Source organism: Halyomorpha halys, unplaced genomic scaffold (assembly GCF_000696795.3).
Source record: "Halyomorpha halys isolate HHAL.00 unplaced genomic scaffold, Hhal_1.1 Scaffold587.1, whole genome shotgun sequence".
Taxonomy (NCBI): domain Eukaryota; kingdom Metazoa; phylum Arthropoda; class Insecta; order Hemiptera; family Pentatomidae; genus Halyomorpha; species Halyomorpha halys.
The window spans coordinates 458,697-482,906 of NW_027109405.1; the positions used below are offsets into that span (position 1 = coordinate 458,697).

At 30.8% G+C, this 24,210-nt stretch overlaps 1 protein-coding gene and 1 non-coding gene across 2 annotated transcripts; both read left to right on the forward strand.

Annotated features, from left to right (window-relative positions):
- The first annotated feature begins 3,263 nt into the window (after positions 1-3,263).
- LOC106684503 (cathepsin L) lies at positions 3,264-5,803 on the forward strand. Its single transcript, XM_014426626.2, has 7 exons — positions 3,264-3,408; positions 3,523-3,604; positions 4,365-4,517; positions 4,599-4,781; positions 4,878-5,069; positions 5,154-5,325; positions 5,458-5,803. The coding sequence occupies exons 2-7, from the start codon at positions 3,524-3,526 to the stop codon at positions 5,664-5,666; spliced, it is 990 nt and encodes a 329-aa protein (XP_014282112.1). The 5' UTR covers positions 3,264-3,408; position 3,523; the 3' UTR covers positions 5,667-5,803.
- A 17,872-nt stretch (positions 5,804-23,675) lies between these two features.
- TRNAS-AGA (transfer RNA serine (anticodon AGA)) lies at positions 23,676-23,757 on the forward strand. The gene has a single exon. It is a non-coding gene; the product is annotated as a tRNA-Ser (tRNA).
- The last annotated feature ends 453 nt before the right edge of the window (positions 23,758-24,210 follow it).

A 24,210-nucleotide genomic window follows, 5' to 3' on the forward strand; every position in this document is an offset into this window, starting at 1 on the left:
CTAAGTCACAACTAGACCAAGGGTTCAGGGAAATATTGAAAAAAAAAACAACCATGTTTTCTTACAATAGGATGCAGTGATAAAACCTTACAGCCTACCAACAAAGGATCTGGGTATTTTCAAGAACCCCCAGATTATTCGATCTCAAATTTAAACTATTTCATCACCCAGCCAAGCGTTCTTTCGTTTATGAATATATTGAAAAAATCTACCATGATTTCTTGCAACAGAAATTCCGTGCTAATTATTGACGAAGGACCTGGGTAATTTAAAGAACAGCCAAATTCTTTGATCTTGAAACACCTGGAGGTACCGAAAAAATACCCATAGACGGCCTCAGAGAAACAAAAAGATATCGTACTGTCAGCAAGCAGTACCATTCATCTTCTTCACCTGTCTTAGGAATAAACGCTTTCTGGACGCGCAGTCTAGGTTTCACACTGATATCTCTCCGGCATCATTAGGGAGAGAGAATCTGATGACTCTAAACACATCTTATTCTTAATATTCAGTTTTTACTTATAATTTCTAAACTAGTATTAATCTTATGATATTCTAGTAATATTTGACAAAATGTACTTTTAGGAATTTTTTAAATTTATATGCTTCATATAAGTTAATTTTCCTTATTCCACAAAACAAGTAAATAAATAAGATAGCAATAAATAAATACATAAGATAATATTCGTTGATACTTTATCATGCCTGTGACGTAAAAGCAACGTACGCAGTAATAGCATACTTATTTAGAAATTTGTCTCATAAAAAAATTAAATTGTAATCTTTCAATGATTAGAGTAAACAATTATTCAATTTTCCTTATTCAAATCGCTAATGGAAATCAAATAAACTCAATGATAAGAGTAACATAAACGTGATCAGGAAGGTTAGATGTTCGATTATTGATTCGTCAGCACGTGGTACTCATCGAGATCGTTCATGAAAACCGATGACGTAACTGTTAAGGTTGATGTTAAACAAAGTTTCAAAATGGTCAAAATAAATAAAAATAGTAAAACCATTTAATACACGCCAACTTTTGCTTCATAAATAATATTGTGGCTTGGAACATCAACAATCAACGCCCATCTTTGGATTTTTATTTAGTATTGCTGTTAGTCAAAGATTAAGTCTTTTCTATCAGTTGAAGATTCAGCTTTCGCTTTAAAAATAAATAATGTCAGAAAATAACAAAATATGAACATGCTCCTTCATGAATGCCTTCAGTTTCAGTTTTTTAGATTCATTTTTCAGAATTTAGAATTTGGAAATTGGTTGTTGTTGCTCCAAGTCAAATATATATCCAAATTTATGTAAGTACACAATCATACAAAATATACAAATTGACTAAAAATAAAAGGTAAATAAATAATAAAATATTAAGCATAAACAAAAATGGATAAAAATAAAATTAGATATAAACATCGTAATTTCAAAATATTAAAACGCTGGTTCAACTAAGACATGATAGTATTAAGAGTGAATACGTCATCAAAATCACATACATAGACCCAACATACACAATCAAACCACTTAACGAATGCACTACATCACATTTAAAAATGTCCGAAGATATTTTTCATACATTGGTAAGCTGCTCGATTAAACAAGACTCGGTTACCATTATCTATCATCCACCACCTAATACAATATAACCTAGATAAGCAAATTATTAATATAAATTAATGTTTCTACCTTAAGAATTTTTTCTTTTTATTTAAACAATATTCTCCACATTAGAGGATTCATATTAAACATACAAGTAAGATGTATACACCTATTTCACTCGCATATCAATTTTATCATTATTTTTATTTTTGCTATATAATACATTTCTTTAACATATAACACAATAAAAAAAAAGAAAATTATATTTAAAAATGACTTATTATTATGTAATATAAATGATTAGTTTTGTTGAATCTCTTAAAAAATTATAAAAATCTTATTGGCTTAATAAGACTTGTACCTTTAAAAGCCGTAATAAGAGGTTTAACGAAAGTATGAGGATAGAAAAAACCTTCAAGAAAGTGTTTTTTTCTTGAATGGAGTATAAAAAAAATAAATAAATAAAATAAAATAAACTTTAATTAGCATTTTCACCGCGAAATCGATTAGATAACAACTCTCTTTAAAAGATAAGGTTTATGTGATTAAAACTAAAAGTTCGTTTTGGATGTTAAAAATTCTTACACTTTACAACCTATTAAAAAAAAAAAATTAAAAATTCATTCATATTTATTGAATTTGAAAGATGGAAATACATCACCTTATTTAATTTTAAAGCATATCAGAACTAATTACATACATCTACTTTTGAATAATAATTTCATACGAGTACTATATTTTAATTGGTATTCTATCAAAAGAAAAATGTCGTTTATTCTAAATATATCTATAAAAAATAAAATAAAATTCAGGAAATTCAAATTATGAAAAACTAAAGATTTCGAAATATGAATACCATCACTTAATTTTGTTTAAAATATTTCCCTTTTATCTATCGAAAACCCTGTTTAAAAAATTTTAAAGTTTATAAGAAATAATTCAATTGCTAATACTATAATATGAATAAAAACAGATTAATTTCCGACTTCCTTGCAGACCAAAGACTATATAAATAGAGATTGTGGAAAGGCCTAAAGTAAAAAAATAATAAAATGAAGATTTTGGAGAAAATAAAATAAAAAAGATGTTATTCCGCGACTTTTATGTTCAGATAAGCAGTTAGATTACGTAGATAAAACACATGCGTATTTCTTCCCTATAACTACTTTCAATAAAGTAAAGAAAAACAATTGCTAGGATTAAATAATTATACGAATTATCCATCCACTAAAGGAGATATAGAAATAACGTTACAGTATCTATAACAAGCCAAAATATATCGTAGATATTTCAAGTAAGAATAGTCAAATGTAATGAAATCAAATGAATGATGAACGGAAAAATTATGAAAACATTTATAATTGCCCGCCCTAATTCACATTACTCCTTTGTAGGGTGTGAGCCGATAATTGAGGATCCAATGTAGAATTCAAAACCTAAAATCAATAATTACATGCAAGAATTAAAAGATAAATATTATTCGTTGACTATCAACTTAATAACGTTTCAACTCGATCTCGATCTGAGCATAACTGTCGTAAGAAACCCGAATGCTAAATATTTTATTTACCACAGTAATGTGAGACGCATTTGACAGTCTGAAAGGATAAAATCACAGATTATTTTATTTAATAAACACTCATGATGTCATCAAGTACCGTTATCGTGCGTTTCTATATCGTCAAGAATATACATTGATTCACAAAACCTCTTGAGTTTGAGTGCAGTCGACCGGGTATAAAAACCCTCAGTCTGCACATCTAAGATATTAGCATCTCTGCCTCCTTTAAGCAACATCAGGTATAAGGCTTAGTAAATTTATCTCTTGCTATAGTCTGTCATGATGTCTTAAATTTTAAGAATGATATCCAGATTTACTGTAGTATCTGAACTCTAACAAAAACTCTATTACAGGATGAAAGTTATATTACTTGTCGCCATGGTGGCGTTTGCGGGCGCAACGCCAACAATCAAGGAACAATGGAGCTCTTTCAAGGTTAGTAATAACTAAAGAATATCATATCTACCACATCATTAACCTATGTGGTGTTCAATAAACCAGTCAGAAATTATAAACAGAAATATTTTACTTTATAATTCTTAAATAATAATGATTTCAAAATTGCATTAAATTCTTAAAACTGTGTTCTATATCTATATATTATATGAACATGAAAAATAATTATTTAAACAAAATTATTATTAATCCAGCTGGTTTACTATGTCAAATAAAAAAGTTATTGAAATTAGTCCAAAAATTTAATATCATTTTGTTTTTCCTTATATTAAAATATAATTTAAGATGGAATATATCAAACCAAATTCAAATAACCTTTCAAATTCAAATTTTGTATATAAGTTGATTATTTTTTCTTTAGTTGGTTTTTTGATTATAAATATCTTAGTTGTCATAACTGAAAAAAATTAACTATTGAAACTATACTTCAATTAATTGCAAAGTTAAATTTTATTGTTAATTAATATTTTGCATTATAATTCATATTCTCTGCATTATTTTAGACCTGGGAATTTTTATTTCTATTCCTGTGTATTTACTCCAATTTATTTCTTTATAAATTATTTATTATTTTAAGGATCTACTTTTTTTTTAATGTCGTTATAATTTTGGCTTATACATCCTATATTAGTTTAAAATTAACATCCTTCATATATTTTGTAATAATACGAAAACAAATCATACGAAAAGTATCAAATGAAAACATGAAATTATTAATGAATTATTTTATTTTTTATAGAGACATCATGGTAAATCATACCACAGCATACAAGAGGAACAGCTTAGAATGATCATTTTTTCGGAAAATCAGAAAATGATTGATGAACACAACGCTAAATACGAAGCTGGCCTGTCAACATACTATTTGGAGATGAACCACTTAGGAGATATGGTAAGATATAAAACTGCTGCGAAACACATAATAAGATGACCCATGGCAAAATTTTAATCCATGCAACTTTTCAACTTACAGCTCCCAGAAGAAGTAACTCAGTTAGGATTCAATAGAACAGGAGATATGATGCAAGTACCTAGTTTCACATACCTCCCTCCCGCAAACGTCGAAATCGCTGAATCAGTTGACTGGAGGAAGTCGGGAGCAGTCACTCCTGTAAAAAACCAAGGAAGCTGTGGAGCTTGTTGGGCTTTCAGTACCGTAAGTATTGTCATTAATTTCTATCTTATTGATGTTAGATGTAATGTGGATTAAGGCATGAGCTTTCTCGTAAAAATTGAAATAATTTACTTTTAGACCGGAGCGATAGAAGGTCAGCTTTTCAGAAAGACTGGAAAACTTGTCTCCCTCAGCGAACAGCAGCTTATGGATTGTTCAACAAAATACAACAACAAAGGCTGTAAAGGTGGATTGATGGACAACTCCTTCAGATATCTCAAGGATGTAGCTGGATTGGAAAGCGAAAATTCATACCCATATGAAGGAAAAGTAAGATATTTTGTCAGAACAGAATTATATAACATTTTAATTATCAATAATTAGAATGTTCTAAGTAGATAATATTTCTTCCAGGACCGCAGCTGTAGGTACAGCAAGAACAAAGTAGTTGCTGGAACCAAAGTCAAGGCTTACACTGACATCAGGAGCCTGGATGACAGCGCTCTCAAGTCTGCCGTCGCCACTGTTGGACCGATCTCCATTGCTGTCAGCGCTGCCAACCAACATTTCATGTACTATAGAGGAGGTTAGTATTAACATGTGTATAAGCTTACATTTTTTTTTAAATGGTTCTTAACTCTTTGATGCGATCGCAATGTTCTAAATCTTTTGTAACTGGTTTGAAGGAGATTTACTAAATTTGGATCTTTGATCGCAGGTGTTTTCAACGGTGATACCTGCAACCCTTCAGCTTTAGACCATGGAATCCTCCTTGTAGGTTACGGATCTGAGAGCGGTACAGACTACTGGCTAGTCAAGAACTCCTGGGGTCCAAACTGGGGAGATAAGGGATTCATGAAGCTGACAAGGGCCAAGAAAAACGCCTGTGGTATTTCGTCTATGGCTAGCTATCCAATTCTAGCATAAGGACCAGAAGGATCTCATACGTTTATTTACTTATATCTTTAATTTATTAAAACTATAATTTAAATAATTTACATCAAATTGATGTTATTCTTTAAATGTATCCATGACTAAATATATTTATTTTTTATTCTTTAAAATTTGTATGATATTGTTTATATCCAACCTTACACTTGTTTAAGAAATGGCAACAAACAATGTTTTTGTGTCGATACAAATTAATGTTCGCGTATTCGTTTATTTGTCTTGTTATCAGCACTTCAATCATCAAGTGTTCATATTACAAAAACACTGACACAATGTTGCTCAGTATCATTAAGCATGAGGTTATCTCAAGAATTAATACAGGTTATTATATTTTTACTTTTACTTACCGGTTTGTGAAATATATAATAACGGAAATTATTGCGATCGTGGAAAAGTTTCGAGTTTTCGACAGAAATAAGTGTTTGGGTCTCCTAGGTCCAAAAAAACTAAGGTTCACCAAGACTGTATGTGAACAGCCTAGAAATGAAAGTCGTAAGAACTGAAATTAAACATTTAAATATTTTTTTTATAATCTTAAACACTTTCTTGAGACTGGTCAATGTTGTTTAAATAAATAAATAAATTTATCCATTTTATTCTCATACAAGTCCGACGTTTAAGCCTATTCGGCCACCCTCAGGTACAGTCTATTACAAAACAGCTTTTATTACATCTATGATCCTCAACAATTCAAAACAATTAACAATTCATCTTACCTTAATACAATTTTAGAACTAAATAATGTTTAAAAAATACAACTTGATGTAGGTTATTCTGCCCAGGTCAATTCAAAAATTATCCTATGAAACATTAAAACATTAGGGAATTTTATATTTTTTTTGTTAATAACCATATCTTAGATTATGTCTAAATACCTAATTAGTCAATTTTTACATTCAAATTCTTTATCACAGTCACCTATTTGTTAAAATTACCACAACAATGTTTGTAACCTTTCCTCCACTCAGGTCAAGCATTTAAATTATTTATTATAACTATATTTTTGTTAAATTTCCTCTTTATTTTATCAATAAAAATCGTATCAAGGTTAATTATAATTATAAACATTTAATGTATCCCATATTTTTCATAAATTAATTTTACATAATATCACTGCATAGTGTTGGTTCAGATTTCTTTTGTCTGTTTTAAACTTCACTGTATAATTGATATTTTCTAATATGTACATGGATTCAAGTATTTTTCTTTTTGAATATATTATTTTCTTTATGTAAAATCATAGTATTTTCCAAATCAAAAGTATGCTGGTTTTGGTTTCATGTTGTACTAGTGCTGTAGTATTTGGATCTTTCTCCTGGTTTTTTAAAGGATTAAAAAGCTCCTTTTAATATTATTTCTATATCTGTTATCATTATAATAATATCCTTTCTAATATCTGTCGGAAATAAATTCACATTGTCACCAAGACTTAAAAAATTTATTATTTACATTTGTAATATTCTATACTAAATTCATTTCATTCAATTTTTCATATTTATTTATAATATTATGTTTCGAGTTAAAGATAAAATAGATGAATTTTTTACCAATAATCGAATAAAACTAATGGAAAATTATAAAGTGTTTCTAAAAAGTAAAATTAATAAACATATCAAGGTTAACAATAAGAAGCCATATAATAAAGTAGGAATGGATAATGAATTGAACAAAACTTTTATTTCGAGGAATAATGTTAGTAAACAATTTAAATACTCTCTTAATTCCTCGAAACATAGCATTATAAATAAATATGATTATAAATAAATATTTCATTGAATGAAATGAATTTAGTAGAGAATCTTACAAATGTAAATATTCTAATTAATAGAACAATTTTTTTAAGTTTTGGTGACAACGTGAATTTATTTTATAAAGATATTAGAAAGGATATTATTATAATGATAACAGATTTAGAAATAATATTGAAAGATATAGATACTTGTGACAATCACAAAAATAGCCTGAGAAATAATATAACAGGAAAATAGGTAATTTTATAGAAAAAAGATAAAAATAATAATATCCAAAAACTTTTTAATAAATGGAAAAAAAAGATTTAGAATCATTAATTAAATTTTTAAAAAATACACAAATTTTAATTGAGAGATCAGATAAAACAAAGAAAGTTGGAATAATAAATAGGAAAGAATATGATAGTAAAATGGAAATTATATTAAATTAGGAAAACACATACAGTAAATTTATAACAGACCCGCTGCCGGATATTAATAAACAAATAAAAAACCAGGTTGAAAAATTACACAAAAATAAAATAATGGATGATAAGGTCATGAATAGTTTGGTAAATGAGTATTGTAACCACCCTAGGATGTATGGGCTGATAAAATTACATAAAGAAAATAAACCATTAAGACCAATTATAAATGTCATAAATGGGCCTTTATATAATATATCTACATTTTTCAAAAATAACGCAGTGTTAAGACCTTACATCTGCTAACTGAAGGGTTTTATACCCGTTCGACTATACTTAAATTCAAGAGATTTTGTGAATAAATGTATGTTTTTGAAAATTTAGGAACCCACGATAACGGTACTTGATGGCATCCTGAGTGTTCACTAAACAAAATAATCTGTGATTTTAGCCTTTTCATAAGGTCTCACCTTATAGTAGTAAACAAAATATTTAAAATTCGAGATACGTTAAGACCACTGAGCCGAAACGTCATTTAGTTACTAATTAAGGTTCAATTTTTAATTTTTAATTTCTACATACACTTATTGATTGTTGTGAACTCTATATTTGATCCTAAATTATGGGCACTCAAACACAACGAAGTATTATGAAATAGTGCTATTGAACTATTGAAATATATGTTTGAAATAAGTGTTCCAATCTAAATGAAAATTATTAGTTCTGAGACTTTTAAAAATTAAATTTGCCAAAAATCCTTCGTAAAATCCTTAATGCTCCTTACTTTGTCACAAATCAAGTCATCCATCAGGACCTCAATATTCCATATGTTGCCGATTTGGCCAGAACCAGATACCGTTCCTTCCATAATAAACTTCACAACCACCCAAATCCACTTGTTTCTTACCTGGCTTCTCCTTCATTACCTAATAATCCTCCTAGGCGTCTGAAAAGAAGATGGCCTCGAGATCTTCTCCTCTAGAAATGTTATTGGAGTTCTATCAGTGGGTAGATTCTCCACATGTTTTTATCATGTCAATATGTCACCTACAGCAAATTTACTTGTTGTATATATGTGTATACAGTTGTAAATATCAATAAATAAATTATTAAAAAAAAAATTTAGACTTTTTTTTGGCTGCAGTAACAGTTACACGGTTGTTCTAGGAACAGTTACCCCATTGGTCTAGTAACGTTATTTACTTACTAAGTACTGCACCGCTAACCCTTCATATGTTGTAGCGGTATAGATTTTTTTTTTTTTTAAGAGGTTCGTTACATATTTAGCGTTCAATAATAGTTTTTAATTTTAATCACATAAATCATGTCTTGAAAATGACTGTAATAAAGAGATCATTTTATACTTTCTTCCGTAATGAAAATATTAATTAATATGTTTACTTTTTCCATGTTCCATTTAGGAAAAAACTTCTCTTCTTTCTATATAAATGTTTTATTTTTTAATAAAGTTTTTTTAAATAAGCTCATTAAAATTAACAAATATTACTGTGATATTTATTATTTAATTCACAATTTATGGGTGCATTATTCTCCATCCAGATTTACTATTTATTGTTTTGAATATTGTATTTTTCCCCTATAATCGAAGCTTGTAATCATTTTAATTATTATATTTTTCTATCATTTTTTTTTTCATTTTCACAAGCTATGAGTACTAGACATCATTTTATATACTTTTTTAATATCATATTAATTTATGATACAGTTTCCTCCTTCTTTCATATTTCTTTTCTATTTATCCGTTCCGATACAAGGGATGTGATGAGGCCGTGCAGAAGACATTGAATCCAATTGACCGTTCATGACAGATATGAAGATCACGAGCTGCGCTGATTCACAAATGAATCATGTAATGACGTGACTCAATGTGAGAAGATGCCCATGATTGATGGTCCTTAATGTGTCTTATGGTCGCCTTCGTCGGTCACAATCGAGTTACCGTTAGATCGACGATGTACGACGGTATAATCGGTTATGTAATCGCAATATGGAATTGATCGAGGTGATTAAGATTCCTCAGTAAGTCGATAAATAAGAACCTGGAACTGATTAATAATCATCTAATATATAACAGCATAATAATGAATTATATACGTACATTTATCGTATGAAGTTTTACCATCTGTTTGTTTGTTTATTCAGAAATTAAGGCGTAAAACCCACCGGTCATCAACACCAACATCCCACTCATATACACACCCAGTGTTCAATTATATAAATGAAAAAAAAAATACATATATGTATAATATATATATTATACATAAAATACATAATATATACCATCTGTATTTTTTTATTATATTTGAGAAATGTATAGTTTCTAACTATTCTGAAAAATAATTACATTCTGATTTTTTTTTTATTTTCCAGTTTCGTGCTGAAGTCGACATCTAGCGAGATGGAAAACCTAAAATACGGATTCAGTATTTAAAAAAAAAACCATAATCAGTGAGAAATTATTTTCTTGAAAACACCCTAAACCAGTCTAACTAAAACTAAATGGGAAAGTAAAGGAAAATTTTGTTTCAATCGGTACAATGTTGTGCTTATGAAGTTGATCATACAGAGGGACTAGAATAGTTTGATGTTATTAGTGATGTTATTTCCAACGATCGACACCAGAAAAAGTTGACAGTCAAGTATGACCAATCAATCAAGAATCAATCATATAGTTTTAAGAATGCATGCTAATACATATGATTGGACAGAGAAGAAATCGCTTCAACTGACAAACTGGTGAACCAATCATGACGATTTGATTCTATCAATCCTTAATCAAAAACAAAGATATCAGTAGATTACGTCTAACTAACAAAGCTAAAACTATACGATAAGCTCAGCCAAAAACCTTTCATAAGAAGTTTTATTTTGTTAAGTTTGCAAATAAACCTTGTCAATTTCGCCCATTTGAATTATTTGGAAACAAAGCAATACGGAATTTAAAACTATGAAGAGCAAATTCAAGCAAATTTGAAGAGACTTAACCAAAACATCAGTTTTTTTTAATAAGTCTGTTCAAATTATTTGATTTTACTTTTCTTAGTTTTATATTCTGTATTGATTTGTTTTCAAATAATTCAAATGGGCGAATTTATCCAGGTTTATTCGAAAACCAAACAAAACTTCCTATGAAATGGTTTTTGGTGAGCTTATTAGAATGCCCTAGTTTGTTAATTGGAAGTATTAAACTGTCTTTTTTTTAATAATAAAGAAATGCATAGTGTTGACGAAAATAAAGTAATAGCAATCTTATAAAGAACTCCAGGAACCCATGCTTAAAGGAATAGAACTGGCTGCCTTGTCACTGACTGACTTCAATTACAGTTTAGATCAGATTCATGTTAACGTCAACGTAAACTTGGGCTCCAAAGGCGTGGTCGAATCTAGTCATTTTGGCTTTACTTTTCCTTTGCAGGATAGTAGGGTAAGCCATATCCTACTTAATAATGACCTCTTTAATGAAAAAATATACCCGATTTTTAAATTTGAATGGAAATAAGAATACTCAAGATGTATTTTAAATATACATTTGGATAAGGACAAAAAATTTGTTAACTATACATACTTTGTACTATTAGAAACAACATATCTTTGTGTTTAAAGAAACTAAATTTTGCAATTAAACAATAAAATAGTAGTAATGACGTAAGATAAATAGTAGGAAATATTTCAATAATGTGAATGATGTATTATGAAAGTTTTATATATGATTTTTTAATAATTTCTTATTTCAATATAAAATTAAAATTTCATTAATAAAAATGTTTGTTCGATATTTCAGTGAACAACAAGAATTTTGAAGATGACATTTTTTAAAAAGTATTTGAAAAATACTAATTATTATATTCATCAAAATTATATTTTATGGTCAAAAAGTACACCTAATGTCATATTAATTCTCTTTAATTTTTGCGTGGTCTTCATAATTTTCTATAATGAGGTGTAGATTAATGATTGGAGAAGTTTGTCGGGGGGTGCGGTCAGCAAAGAACAATATAAATAAACAAAACCATATTTATTTATTTTATGACGACGTTTCGATCTGAGTTTCAGGTCTTCATCAGGGGTTGTGGCGTAGAAGGTAGGCTAGTAACTGATGATCAGTTACTAGCCTACCTTCTATGTTACTACTATTTTATTGTTCAATGCAAAATTTAGTTTCTTTAAATAAAAACATATGTCGCTTCTAATAGTACAAAGTATGTATAGTTAAAAAATGTTTGTCCTTATCCAAATGTATATTTCTTAAAATACATCTTGAGTATTCTTATTTCCATTCAAATTTAAAAATCGGGTACATTTTTTCATTAAAGAGGTCATTATTAAGTAGTAGATGGCTTACCCTACTATTCTGGAAAGAAAAAGTAAAGCCAAAATGACTAGATTTGACCACGCCTTTGGAGCCCAGGTTTACGTTGACTTTAACATGAATCTGATCTAAACTGTAATTGAAGGCAGTCAGTGACAAGACAATCAATTATATTCCTTTAAGCATGGATCCCTGGAGTACTTTATAAGATTGCTATTGCTTTATTTTTGTCAACACTATGCATTTCTCTATTATTAAAAATAACAGTTTAATACTTCTAATTAACAAACCAGGGCATTCTAATAAGCTCAGCAAAAAACCATTTCATAGGAAGTTTTGTTAGGTTTTCGAATAAACCTGGATAAATTCGTTGTCAATTTCGCCCATTTGAATTATTTGAAAACAAAGCAATATGGAATATAGAACTAAGAAGAGTAAATTCCGTATTGCTTTGTTTCCAAATAATTCAAATGGGCGAAATTGACAACGTTTATTCGCAAACTTAACAAAATAAAACTTCCTATGAAAGGTTTTTGGCTGAGCTTATCAGAACTCCCTTGTTTGTTAGTTAGACGTAATCTACTGATATCTTTGTTTTTTATTATGGATTGATAGAATCAAATCGTCATGATTGGTTCACCAGTTTGTCAGTTGAAGCGATTTCTTCTCAGTCCAACCAATCATATGTATTGGCATGCAGTCTTAAAACTATATAATTGATTCTTGATCGATTGGTCATACTTGACTGTCAACTTTTTCTGGTGTCGATCGTTGGAAACCAATAACATCAAACTATCCTAGTCCCTCTGTATGATCAACATTGTTCCGATTGAAACAAAATTTTCCTCTACTTTCCCATTTAGTTCTAGTTAGAACAAATTTTTCTCAGTAATTATACTTTTTTTTTTAATGCTGAATCCGTATTTTAGGTTTTCCATCTCGCTAGACGGTGACAATAATTTTCTATAAATTGAAAATTTGTCGAACCTTTGCTAGAGAATTTAAGAGGAATGGACATTGAATTTTAGTACTTAAATGCTTTAAGTAATCAATTACTACCTTATTACTTTTACTGTTATTTTTTCAATCGATAATTTGATTTCACTAAAACAGTCCTTTATGAAGAATACAAAGCCTCGACAACAGCAGACACTTCTTCACCGCTGTGTTTTTCACCGTTCCAGTGAAGTAATCCTTCATTCTTGCTGTCCAACGACCTCATTCCTGAAGCTCACAGTAAATACTAGACTGGAGAATGTGGAATGCAGAAATTTCAACGCTTACCGTGAAGGTTATCGCCCGGTCAAGATATCCTTTTATTTCGTACAATCTGGGATCGCCGTGTCCAATCTAGCTCCGGCTAATTGGCAATCCTGGTATCCACAGACTATTACTGCGATTTGAGGCACGGGCCCCTTTGCCAACAACTGTCCATCCACTTTTTAATTACAGCTGGAGGATTGCATTCCTGGAGATATTGCGGTGTCCAGGTGTCCGCCTGGAACGAATGAGGCTCGTTATCTGTGCACGGCGCAGTCTAGGCAATCCAGCACTACATTACTGTTGTGTTGGCATGCCTTCCAATGACCATGATGACCTGACTATGATTCCCAATATATTTTGAATTAATATTTTAAATATGAAATAAATATATTAAACTAAAATAAATTGAATGCCCCCACCGCAGAGGTCTCAGTGAGCGTACAGAGTGCCCTATAAATGTTCACGACCTTCCTCAATTCTTTATAATTTTAATTGATTTTCGCCGGGTTATTATTACTGTGAAATGATGTCTATTTTTTAAGATATTTTATTTTTTAACATGCTCTAGTATGTTTACGTTGTATGTTTACCTAATTTTGGAATGGCAATAATTTTTTTTTACGAATTCTAATAGCTAATGAACTTTTAAGACAAAGTCATATTGGTAACTCATTTATCTAAGGTTACCTGATAAAGGCGTGAATCGCCAAATTCCGCAATATTTTTTAAAGGTTTTTTTGAGGATTTACCTCCAAAGATTTTAATAAACGAAGTTAATGAACAAAATATTCTCACCTAATCGAAAAAAAAAATCAATTTCCCTTAAGAATTCGTTACACTAATTAGAGCTTCAATTATTCAGGGATTACTATTATGACCGGTGCTTGTGCCTCTTCAGCCAGCACAAGAATTGAACGATAATATTAACAGTGTTTCAAATTGAATTCGGAAACTATTTTATTCTTCACGTTTGTTCAATCTTTCACACCGTTTGCCCATGAATTCGAGAAAAAAAAATAATCCATCCCGATGGAAATTCAAGAGTTAAGAACGCTTTCGAAAAACTGGACAAGTTTGAAAACATAACAAATTGTAGATGTTAAAGGTTAAAATTACACACTTATTTTGTATCCGAAATATAAGTAACCTAATATTTCTCTATTTTGATTCTAAACAATGCTATATTATCGCTAAAGTCTGTACGGTATACATAAATAGAGAAGCTAACAAAGTACAATAATTATGTTGAAGTAAAAGTTTACTAAAAGAGTAATTAGCCTTTCTCACTAAAACAGTTATTTCATTTGAGCAAATATATATCGTACATACCAGAGTACTTAATGAAAAGATTATGTAAAAAGTACCCCAGGATATAATGGCACTATGGACTATAGTAATATATATATAAAATTAATTACAATGACATTCTAATAACTGTAATTTGGAATCGCAGAAGTACAAGTGACATTTTATTTTAAATAACATTTCTTCCCTGCAATCCCAAGCAATTATAATACAACACCAAGTAACTATAACTCAATTACAAGTAATTGTAATTTGATTACAAATGCTTAACTCCAAAACGGAAAAAATATGAATAGTTTTACGATGGCTCCAAAATATAAAAATGGCATCTAGATTAAGATTTCACGCTGGCATGATTATTTATTTATTAACATATTACGGATTATTTATATATTTTCAGTGATTATGAGAATAAATATAAAATCGATATTATGATTTCGTGCTTGGGTATCGATCATTTTAACTTTTAAGATTTCTGTTCATAAGAAATATGTTCAAATCAACTGAATTCGTTTATGAGTAAAATTGCTTGAAATTGTAAATGAATTTGCAAATACTAAGGTTCAAGAAGGAATTGTAATTGCAATTACTTAGAATCAAGAAGTAATTGTAATTGAGAATCACAATTACAATTGCAATGATTGTATGGAGTAACTACAATTACTTTTGGAAGATTGTTGATTGAACGTGTGTATAGATGAATGGAATATACAGTCCTTGGTCCTGAAGCCTGAATCTTCTTCTCACATTAGTTACTACTTTTTATTTATATTTTTAGTTTCTTTTAAATATTAAAATTATTATTACAAAATCTTAATGTTTGATTTTGCTAGGCTCAATAAAAATAGTATACCCATTTACTATTTGAGTTGCTTTTGTTTTCTTTACCACACCCGGACCATATTCCATTCATTAATTACTTTTACACAATTGCAGTAATTTTAATTGTGTCTTACAACTACTTCAGTGTAATTGTTGTTAAAAACCACTAATTTTTGATGTTTTAGACCACATAAAGATCTTACAGTGATTAAAGTTCATATAAGAAATACATATAATTGAAGAATATAAATAATTGGTGTTAAATAATTCATGTAATGATTCCTGTCTAACTCTAGAACGATATCGGCTCATTTAAATAAATTCGCTTTAAGGTGGATATATTTCCAATGAATAAAGACATGAACCAGTGGCATCCTAACCCTTCATATCAACACGTATACTAACTTTACGATCTCCCTATTGTGTGCGGTTTTATTGGACAGATTAGTCTCGCCGAAATCATAGCGTAAATTTTACAGCTCCCGGACAACAATTAGGACAGGCGATGCAATAAAAACTGCTACAGGAATAAACAGGCATCGGACGGCAATAAAAAGCTGCAATTACAGCCTCGATTCGGGCAGAAAAAGCGCACAGCCACCGCGATCGTAAAATCAAAACCGGTCAGATTTAAATGTGCAGCTGATGACGTCACTTTATTGGGCCGGCAATTCCGGTAAGTGGCGCCCCCCTCCGTAGTAAAACTCCTCCAGCACTGCCTTAATCAATTAATCCACCCCTTTGGCCATTTATAGGGGCACGACAATACGGCTCCCGGCATAAAGGAAGTCGTAAAAACTGGAAGCAGTAAACTGGACGCGGTCAGTTAGTACTGGGCTGTACAGCTGTGTCCTCGCCGCGAATCCCTCGTCTTGCTCTCTATCTCTTTAAATTATAAACTATTATTTCAAAGAGTTCAAGGAGTAATCTGATAGTTCAACTATTGTACAAAATCGTTTTAGAATTCAACTATCCATAATAATCCTATCATAATTTCACGTTCCTCAACCGACCAAAGAAATTGAAATGGCTAGTCAGAACGCTCGAATTATGAAACCCCTCATTTATGATGAGAGATTCTTACGGGAAATGGATTTCAGGAACAAATATATTTATTAGGGTTTTTAGATTTTCCTCACCGTTCTAATAGTTGAATATTTCGTCAAAACCCGTAAAATATTGTGTTGGGTGTTTTGGTAATTTACATCTACAGGATGCTACGGTACAAATAACATACCGATTTGAACTCGTCTTATAACTTGACTTTTAAAAAAGTAACCAATTCCAGATTTCGTTCTGCTGGGAAAGAACTCGAGAGTCAACGATACCATCAAAAAAGGAAGTACACACTGGAAAAAGGAAAACAATCAAACATTAAGATTTTATAATAAGCATTATCACTATTTCATTTCAGTTTATCTTTTAACTAAAAATTTTGTTATTTTATTTCAAGATGGTGAAGAAGACATATTCCCTAAAATCCCAAATAATGCAATTACCTAATGTCTATGTGATCCCAATTAGTAAATATTTGTTGTGAAAAGAATAGGAAAATCAAATATTTTTTGGAATTTATTAAACAAACATTTTTTCAGCTCATTCACTTATCTACTAAAGATAATTCTTTGTCATTAAAAATATTATTATTTAATAAAAGTGTATTTCTTTTATTTCTAAGTCGTTCGTTCATTACGGATGAATAGACTTAAGGAATAATCTTAGAAGAAAAAAAATTAAAATTTTATTCTAAGCTAAAGGACTTTTAAATTACACACATTTATAAACACGACATTTTTTCCTTCCTAAATGTTGTATTTAAGAATATAACAAAGCTGAATTTGTTCATATTTTATTTAAAGGAAACTTCACATTCACATTTCTAGGATTGTTCCTTTCACAGGAAAGCATGTACATTTTAGTTTGGAGGCCGGGTGAGGCGAAATGCCCCACGATACAGCCCCAATTTCTTCATTGAAGAAAACACAATTGAACACAAAACAATTGAAGATCTCTCATCGGTTTTAGTAACCAAACGGTCTGGTAGGTACTCGCAATTTTTATGAATGATGTAATAAAATGTTTGTGCACAAATTGTAAGGAATTGAATTAGTGACAGGCATTACATTTACTTGATTTAATGCGTCTTCTGATGTACTGGATCGACATTAAAAATTATTACCCTCATCACTGGTTTTATCAGTGTGTATAATAAAAATGATGATCAAATTTTATTTATAATCTTTACACTTACACTTTTGGGATTGGTTAATAATGTTTACATAAATACAATTTTATCCATTTTAGTCTCAAAACATTGACTAATCAGGGTAATTTGTGGACTGGTATAATTGACTTGGACAGAATAGCCTGCATAAAGTTGTTTTTTATATGTGGTTATTACCCATGTCCAATAACCCGGTACCTTGGACTACATCTGGACAAACGATTAACCTGGAATCCTCACACAAGACTGAAAAAACAGGAAACTGCACGTCGATTTCGAATATTACTAGACAAATGTTCTAAACTTCTAACTCATTACATAAGAATGATATACATGACTATAATAAGGCCAATTTGGACATATGGAATTGAGCTTTGGGGCTCCACTAAACCTTCGAATACCTCTCGTATCCAATCCTTACAATCCAAATTCCTTCGTAAAATCCTCAATGCTCCTTATTTTGTCACAAATAAAGACCTTAATGTTCCCTATGTAGCCGATCTAGCCCGAACCAGATATCACTCGTTCCATTAAACTCCCTAACCACTCTAATCAACCCTGACAATCATCCGAGGCATCTAAAAGAAGATGGCCACGAGACCTGCTAATGTAAAATGTCATTAGAGTGCTACCACTAATCTTAAAAAAATCCTCAGTTTGAAGAAATCTCTTGTGCACAACTAGTGCAAGTGAACATATCGGTCTTTTACAATAATGAAAATTCTTTTATGTTTAGAATGCCTGAATATAACCCAAAAATTTACAAAACATAGTATTCATACGGCGCAGCGATAAAGGGAAAGGATAAACAGACAAATTTTTATTATAAAGACCACCCTAACATACACTTATAGTATCAAAATACAATTCATAGTAAATAATACGTACCTAATGCAGTTCCTGCTTCTTCAACCCTACGTTTTTTTCTAGTTCTGCTAATGTTTTCCCTGGAGGAAAAAACATTTTTATGGATTAAATACACTTGACGCACGTGAGAAAAATCCTCACAATTTGAATATTTTTATAGCAGCTTTAGTGGCGCGTGAAGTAATATCTCAGGAGAAGGGTATATCGTCAGGGAAAGAGGGCTGGACGCTTACCCAGAGGGGCGAGGTATAGAAGGAAGAAACTGTGAACTACACATTCCAGGAAGATGGGAACCACAGTCTTCCTCTAGCAGCTTCCAGACCCGAGGTATTCTCACACAGCGACCAATGACGGGTTAAAATCAGTTCACCTTAATTATATTTATACTTAACATAAAAATCTTATGGACCGAAACTGTTAAGAAAATTAAATCGAAAATATGCCTATTAAATTAATTAAAAAAAAAAAAAAACGAGTGAAAAAGAAATGTTCTATTTAGTTCAAAATATATGAATTTAATTATTGCTTTTCAGGAAATAATATTATCAAATCTGAGTGAAATTTTGTGCATTTATTACTAAAAATAAAAATGAGATTAAATATGTTTTAACTGGTAAGGTTTTTCTCGAAAACGTTAAGCGAAAAATCGAAAATTATGTAAAGGAGGTTTGTTAAAAACTTTTCTTTTCTTATTTATTTATTTATTTTAATTTACAACCGTATAAAAAAAAAATGACAAAACGTAAATTGGATGAATGTTTCAAACACTTGGCAAGGAACCATCCAATGTTGGTACTTCGAACATTAATTTAAATTAGAAGGTCCCGTTGCCATCTTCTTTTCAGACACCTCGGAGGATTATCAGGGATTGTAAGGATAAGGGGCTAAGAACTAAAGTTTTAGGATGGGTAAGGAGTTCGGAATGAAAAGACACGTATCTATTTCAGGCCAAAACTGCAACGAAAGGGTTATTAAGGTCTTTATGGATAAGTTTATTTCTGATGTAATAAGGAGCAGCAAAGATTTTACGGAAGATTTTGGATAGTAAGGATTGAATACGGGAGGAATTTGATGGTTTAGTAGAGCCTCAGAGCTCAATTCCGTATGTCCAAATTTGTCGGATTATCATAACATATAATAATTTTTTGTAGTAAATTAAGTTCTCAGAAACTAAATCTTTTTTTTTTTGTTTATTTATTGATATTCACAACTGTATAAAAAATACAAGTAAATTTGATCATAATGACATAATGATATGGTACAGGATGTAGAGAAACTACCCAGTAGTAGAACTCTAAAAACAGTTTACAATATAAGGTCACGAGGCCATCTTCTTTTCAGGCGCCTCGGAGGATTGCCAGGAATGGAAGAGGAAGCAAGGTTAGAAACTAGTGGGTTTGGGTGGTTAGGGAGTTTATTATGGAAGGAATAATATCGGATTCGGGCTAGATCGGTTACATGAGGAACATTTAGGTGTTAATGGATGGTTTTATTAGTAACAAAATAAGGAGCATTGAGGATTTTACGAAGGATTTTGGATTGTAAAGATTGGTTACGAGAGGAATTCGAAGGTTTAGTGGAGCCCCAAAGCTCAACTCCGTTAAAAAACTAAATCTGAAAATAAATAATTTTTTTTTTTCGAGAAACAAGCTAAATGAGCTTAAGTTTGAACAATTATTACAGAGAAAACGACCCTGAAAATGAAATTTAAAGAGCGAATTTGGCTGGTGAACTAGACTCGGCAAATGTCGAAATGGACTTAAGTTAGTTTCCAAGTACCACCTGTACCTAAAAAAGAGTCAATACCGCAATAACACGGACAGGTGTATGCTCATGGATCATTTTTTTCATTTATGATTTTTTTTTTTTAAACCTTCATGATAATTATAGATTATAATAGAAGTACAGTTTTCTCTATTTCTTATCCACATGGAGTGCTCAACTGCTTGTACGGAGAACTAGAGTCCTGAGGGAGAGTAATTAATGAGATCTCCAACCTCTCTTGTAATAGGAACGAGTCAATACGACCGGACAAATAAAGTCCAGTTTAATCAGTCTTGCAAGAGAGAAAAAGCACAAAGGAACAAATTAAAAAGAAAAAAGTTCTTGAAAATATAATAATTTGGCGGGAAAAAAAATAGAAAGTCTTTGAAAAATGATGGTATAATGGGAGCAGACAGGAGGTTTACATATTTAAAGAAGGCCGGACAAAGAGGTCCTATTTGCATTACAACGTCGAGATTAAGGGCCAGCTCTTGAGCTAATTAAAATAAGAGGGCTCTGAGGGGGAGGGTTCTTCAGCGGACATTGTTTTATCTTCAACGAGCTACAGCCTGATTGAGCATTGACTTAGGACATTGTTCTAGTCCTGGGCCAGAGAAGTTTTAATAACCAGGCCGGAGAATTTTAAATCGTCCTCCAGGAGGGGGTCCATTAAGAGGAATCGCAGCTGTATTATTTCCGTTCCATTCAGCAACCGAATTTAGACTTCTTTCTATCGAAGAACAAGTTCCGTGGTGAACTCAATGATGTCAGGAATTGTCTGTAATTTGAACCATTGTTTATCTTCGTCAAATGAAGGGTAAAAAAAAGGTGGATAATGATGGTATTGTAATAATCCGTTTGTGATGAACAAGAAGGCACCGAGAATATAGCAGGAATTCTTAAAGCGATTAAAGGATTATTTATTTATTGTTTAAGAAGAAAACTTATCTGTAAACTGAAAACCAATGCACAACATTGTCCAGACATAGCATCCGCAAACCTGCAAAGGCACCTCGCCCTGACCGAAGACTGGCATAACTAAAAGCGAAAAGTTAACAATTAAAAATGTAAATATATAACCTCCATCGAAGATTCTATCGCTAGTTCATTTTAAATTTAGACGCAGACCGATATCTTGGTTTTAAACTTGGCAGAAGACTAACTTGAAATCCACAAAGTATACTTAAGGGACAGAAACTTAACCAACGATTTGGGCAATTATACAAACTACTAATAATAACATCACAGTTTTGAGTAGACACCGAACTATTACTTAACAAGATAATAATAAAATTTAGGACGAACCAAAACTGTGATCCTTTTAATCAAAAGTCCTTCGAACAATAGTTAACACTTCTTATTATATACCCAATATTGCTCTACGTTGACTACATCATGAACATATTATTCCATTTGTTTCTGACCTTATTAAATCCCAATTCATTACATTCCACGTGAAACTCAGTCATCATACAAATCCCCTAACACAATCCCTGTAATCTATCTAGTTTGACCCATCCCTATTCGCCCCGAAGGTTGAAAAGGCAGTAACCATGAGCCTATTGTAAATAATTATATTACACTTCTGTCAACGACTAGATTTTCCTCTCGAGTACTGAGCGTCGGCGGCTAGCGCCCTCAATTATTCTCTACTGGCTTGTAATAGTTACACCGTTGAGAGAGAAGCATTGGGAACTTCCAGAGTCGTGCTTTTCCCTTTCAATTTGGATAGGAGGATGAAAGCTGGTTCTTCGGGCTAAATGTAAATATTGTGAATAGGAATAAAAATGTGCTTAAAATCCTCTTTTACTTTATTTTTATATTACTTGATAAAAATAATAATTACTTTATTATTGTCCCGTTATAATTTATTATGTTTTGTTATCACTTTATTATACATCTCCGTAAATATGGTGTGAATGAGACGCTTGTACCTTTGCAAGAAATTTATCCTCGCACAATTTATTGAATTTTACGGTATATCAAACACTAAGTGGATGAGCTGAGTACTTCGAGTTTACATAGGACCGATTGCGAATACCTCCGGTAAAACTATGATTTGTATAACTTAAATTTACCCAAGAGTAAAGTAAAACTGCGGTAACTTTACAATCGGCTTCTGGTTTACAGTTTTCTTAACAAGGTTACCTAGATTACCTAAAACTGAGATTCCGTCGGTAATTTTAGAAATTGAATTAAATTTAAGTTAAATCAATAGCCATTTTTGATAGTCAAAAAATTCTGTATCTAACTGTAAACTGTATGTAACCGTAACTATTGCAAAAAATGATTTGGTAGAGGACGGAATACTTTTTTAATAACTACCTCAGCAAATAATTCATTGAAGTTTTTGTCGTATGTGAAATTGTCTATCTCGATCCAAGAATTGCTTTATTGAACTTGAAAAGAAACGGAATATTCACATTTGTGATTCTAACTGAAACTGTGAAAGTTTCATTTAATGGTTGACTACTTTAACGTCGATTTGCTCAGTAACTCAGCATAAACGGCTATCATTGCTCGGTAAAGTTTACCTTAAGGTCACCTATACGTTTTCAACAAATAATTATTGATTTTACCGGAGATTTAAGAAATCCTAGTTTAAACTGCGCAACGGGCCCTAAAACTGATATTTTAAATTGAAAGACAGGCTCGTTGTGATTGAAAACTAACAGAAGAAAATATAATAAATTAATGATATAGAAAATTAATAAATGAACAGATCAAAGATATCTTAAATTAAACATCATAAAAGAACTTTAAAATTTAAATTTGGGTTTGTGTTTTAATATCTCTTGGAACTGATATATTTCATATAAGCAATTAAATATATCAGAATAAATAAAATTGGAATTATTATGGAATAGAGAATACTTCTATTAGTTAGGAATAAATTTTTAATTTTTTTCTTGGATGAATTTAGTATACTCCTTTATGCTCCTTAAACCTCAAACAGAAAAAAATATATATTGTTTGTAACCACTGACAACGCAATAACAGTATATTTTTTCTCTATGTTTACGTGAAATAGATTTTCATTTTTTTTTTTTTTTTTATTATTATTTATACCCTTATTTCTAATTATATTTAATAGTTACAAAATTTTAGTTTAGGGGATATCGCATGATGAACTAAGTAGATAGTTCATATCGAGATTAAGCATTCATTTCTTCTTATAATTCCTGTATATACATCCTTGGCCTTCTAAATACATGGTCATATGAAATTTAAATAAAAGGTTAACGAGCTCAGCTAGCAGTCGTGGCCGAGTGGTTAAGGCGTCTGACTAGAAATCAGATTCCCTCTGGGAGCGTAGGTTCGAGTCCTACCGACTGCGAATTATTTTGTTTAAGATTCTTTTATAATATTAAAAAACACCAGAAATCGTATTCCGGCTCTAATCGCTCTCGAATAAAAAATAAAATTTAGTGTGATTTTTTTTTTTTTCAGATCAAACATTCAGTTCATTCCCCTACTGCAAATGCTTCTGCTAATTGGCTTGGTCTTGGTACCACCGTCGCCAGCAGCCACTTATCTTTTATATTATCTTTGCCCTTTTAGTAACATATACACATTAGATTAATATGTAAAAATTTTAGATTTATTCTTTATTATTATAGTTGTTTGAGAGTGGTTTAGTTTCTTTTTAAACAATTTTGATCTCTTTTCTCTCAACTTTATTCATTTTAACATCCGACGTTTCGACCTCTCTGGTCATTCTCAAGGATTCCTACAAACAGCTCCTTTTAATTACTTTTATAACAAATTTCCTTCACTTACATACTGATTT

What these genes read in the sequence shown, in the direction of transcription:
- LOC106684503 (XM_014426626.2), top strand. Translation starts at nt 3,524, where the DNA reads ATGAAAGTTATATTACTTGTCGCCATGGTGGCGTTTGCGGGCGCAACG. An exon ending in AACAATGGAGCTCTTTCAAG is followed by an intron (nt 3,605 to 4,364) that starts GTTAGTAATAAC and finishes TATTTTTTATAG; the next exon opens with AGACATCATGGTAAATCATA. An exon ending in CATACCCATATGAAGGAAAA is followed by an intron (nt 5,070 to 5,153) that starts GTAAGATATTTT and finishes TATTTCTTCCAG; the next exon opens with GACCGCAGCTGTAGGTACAG.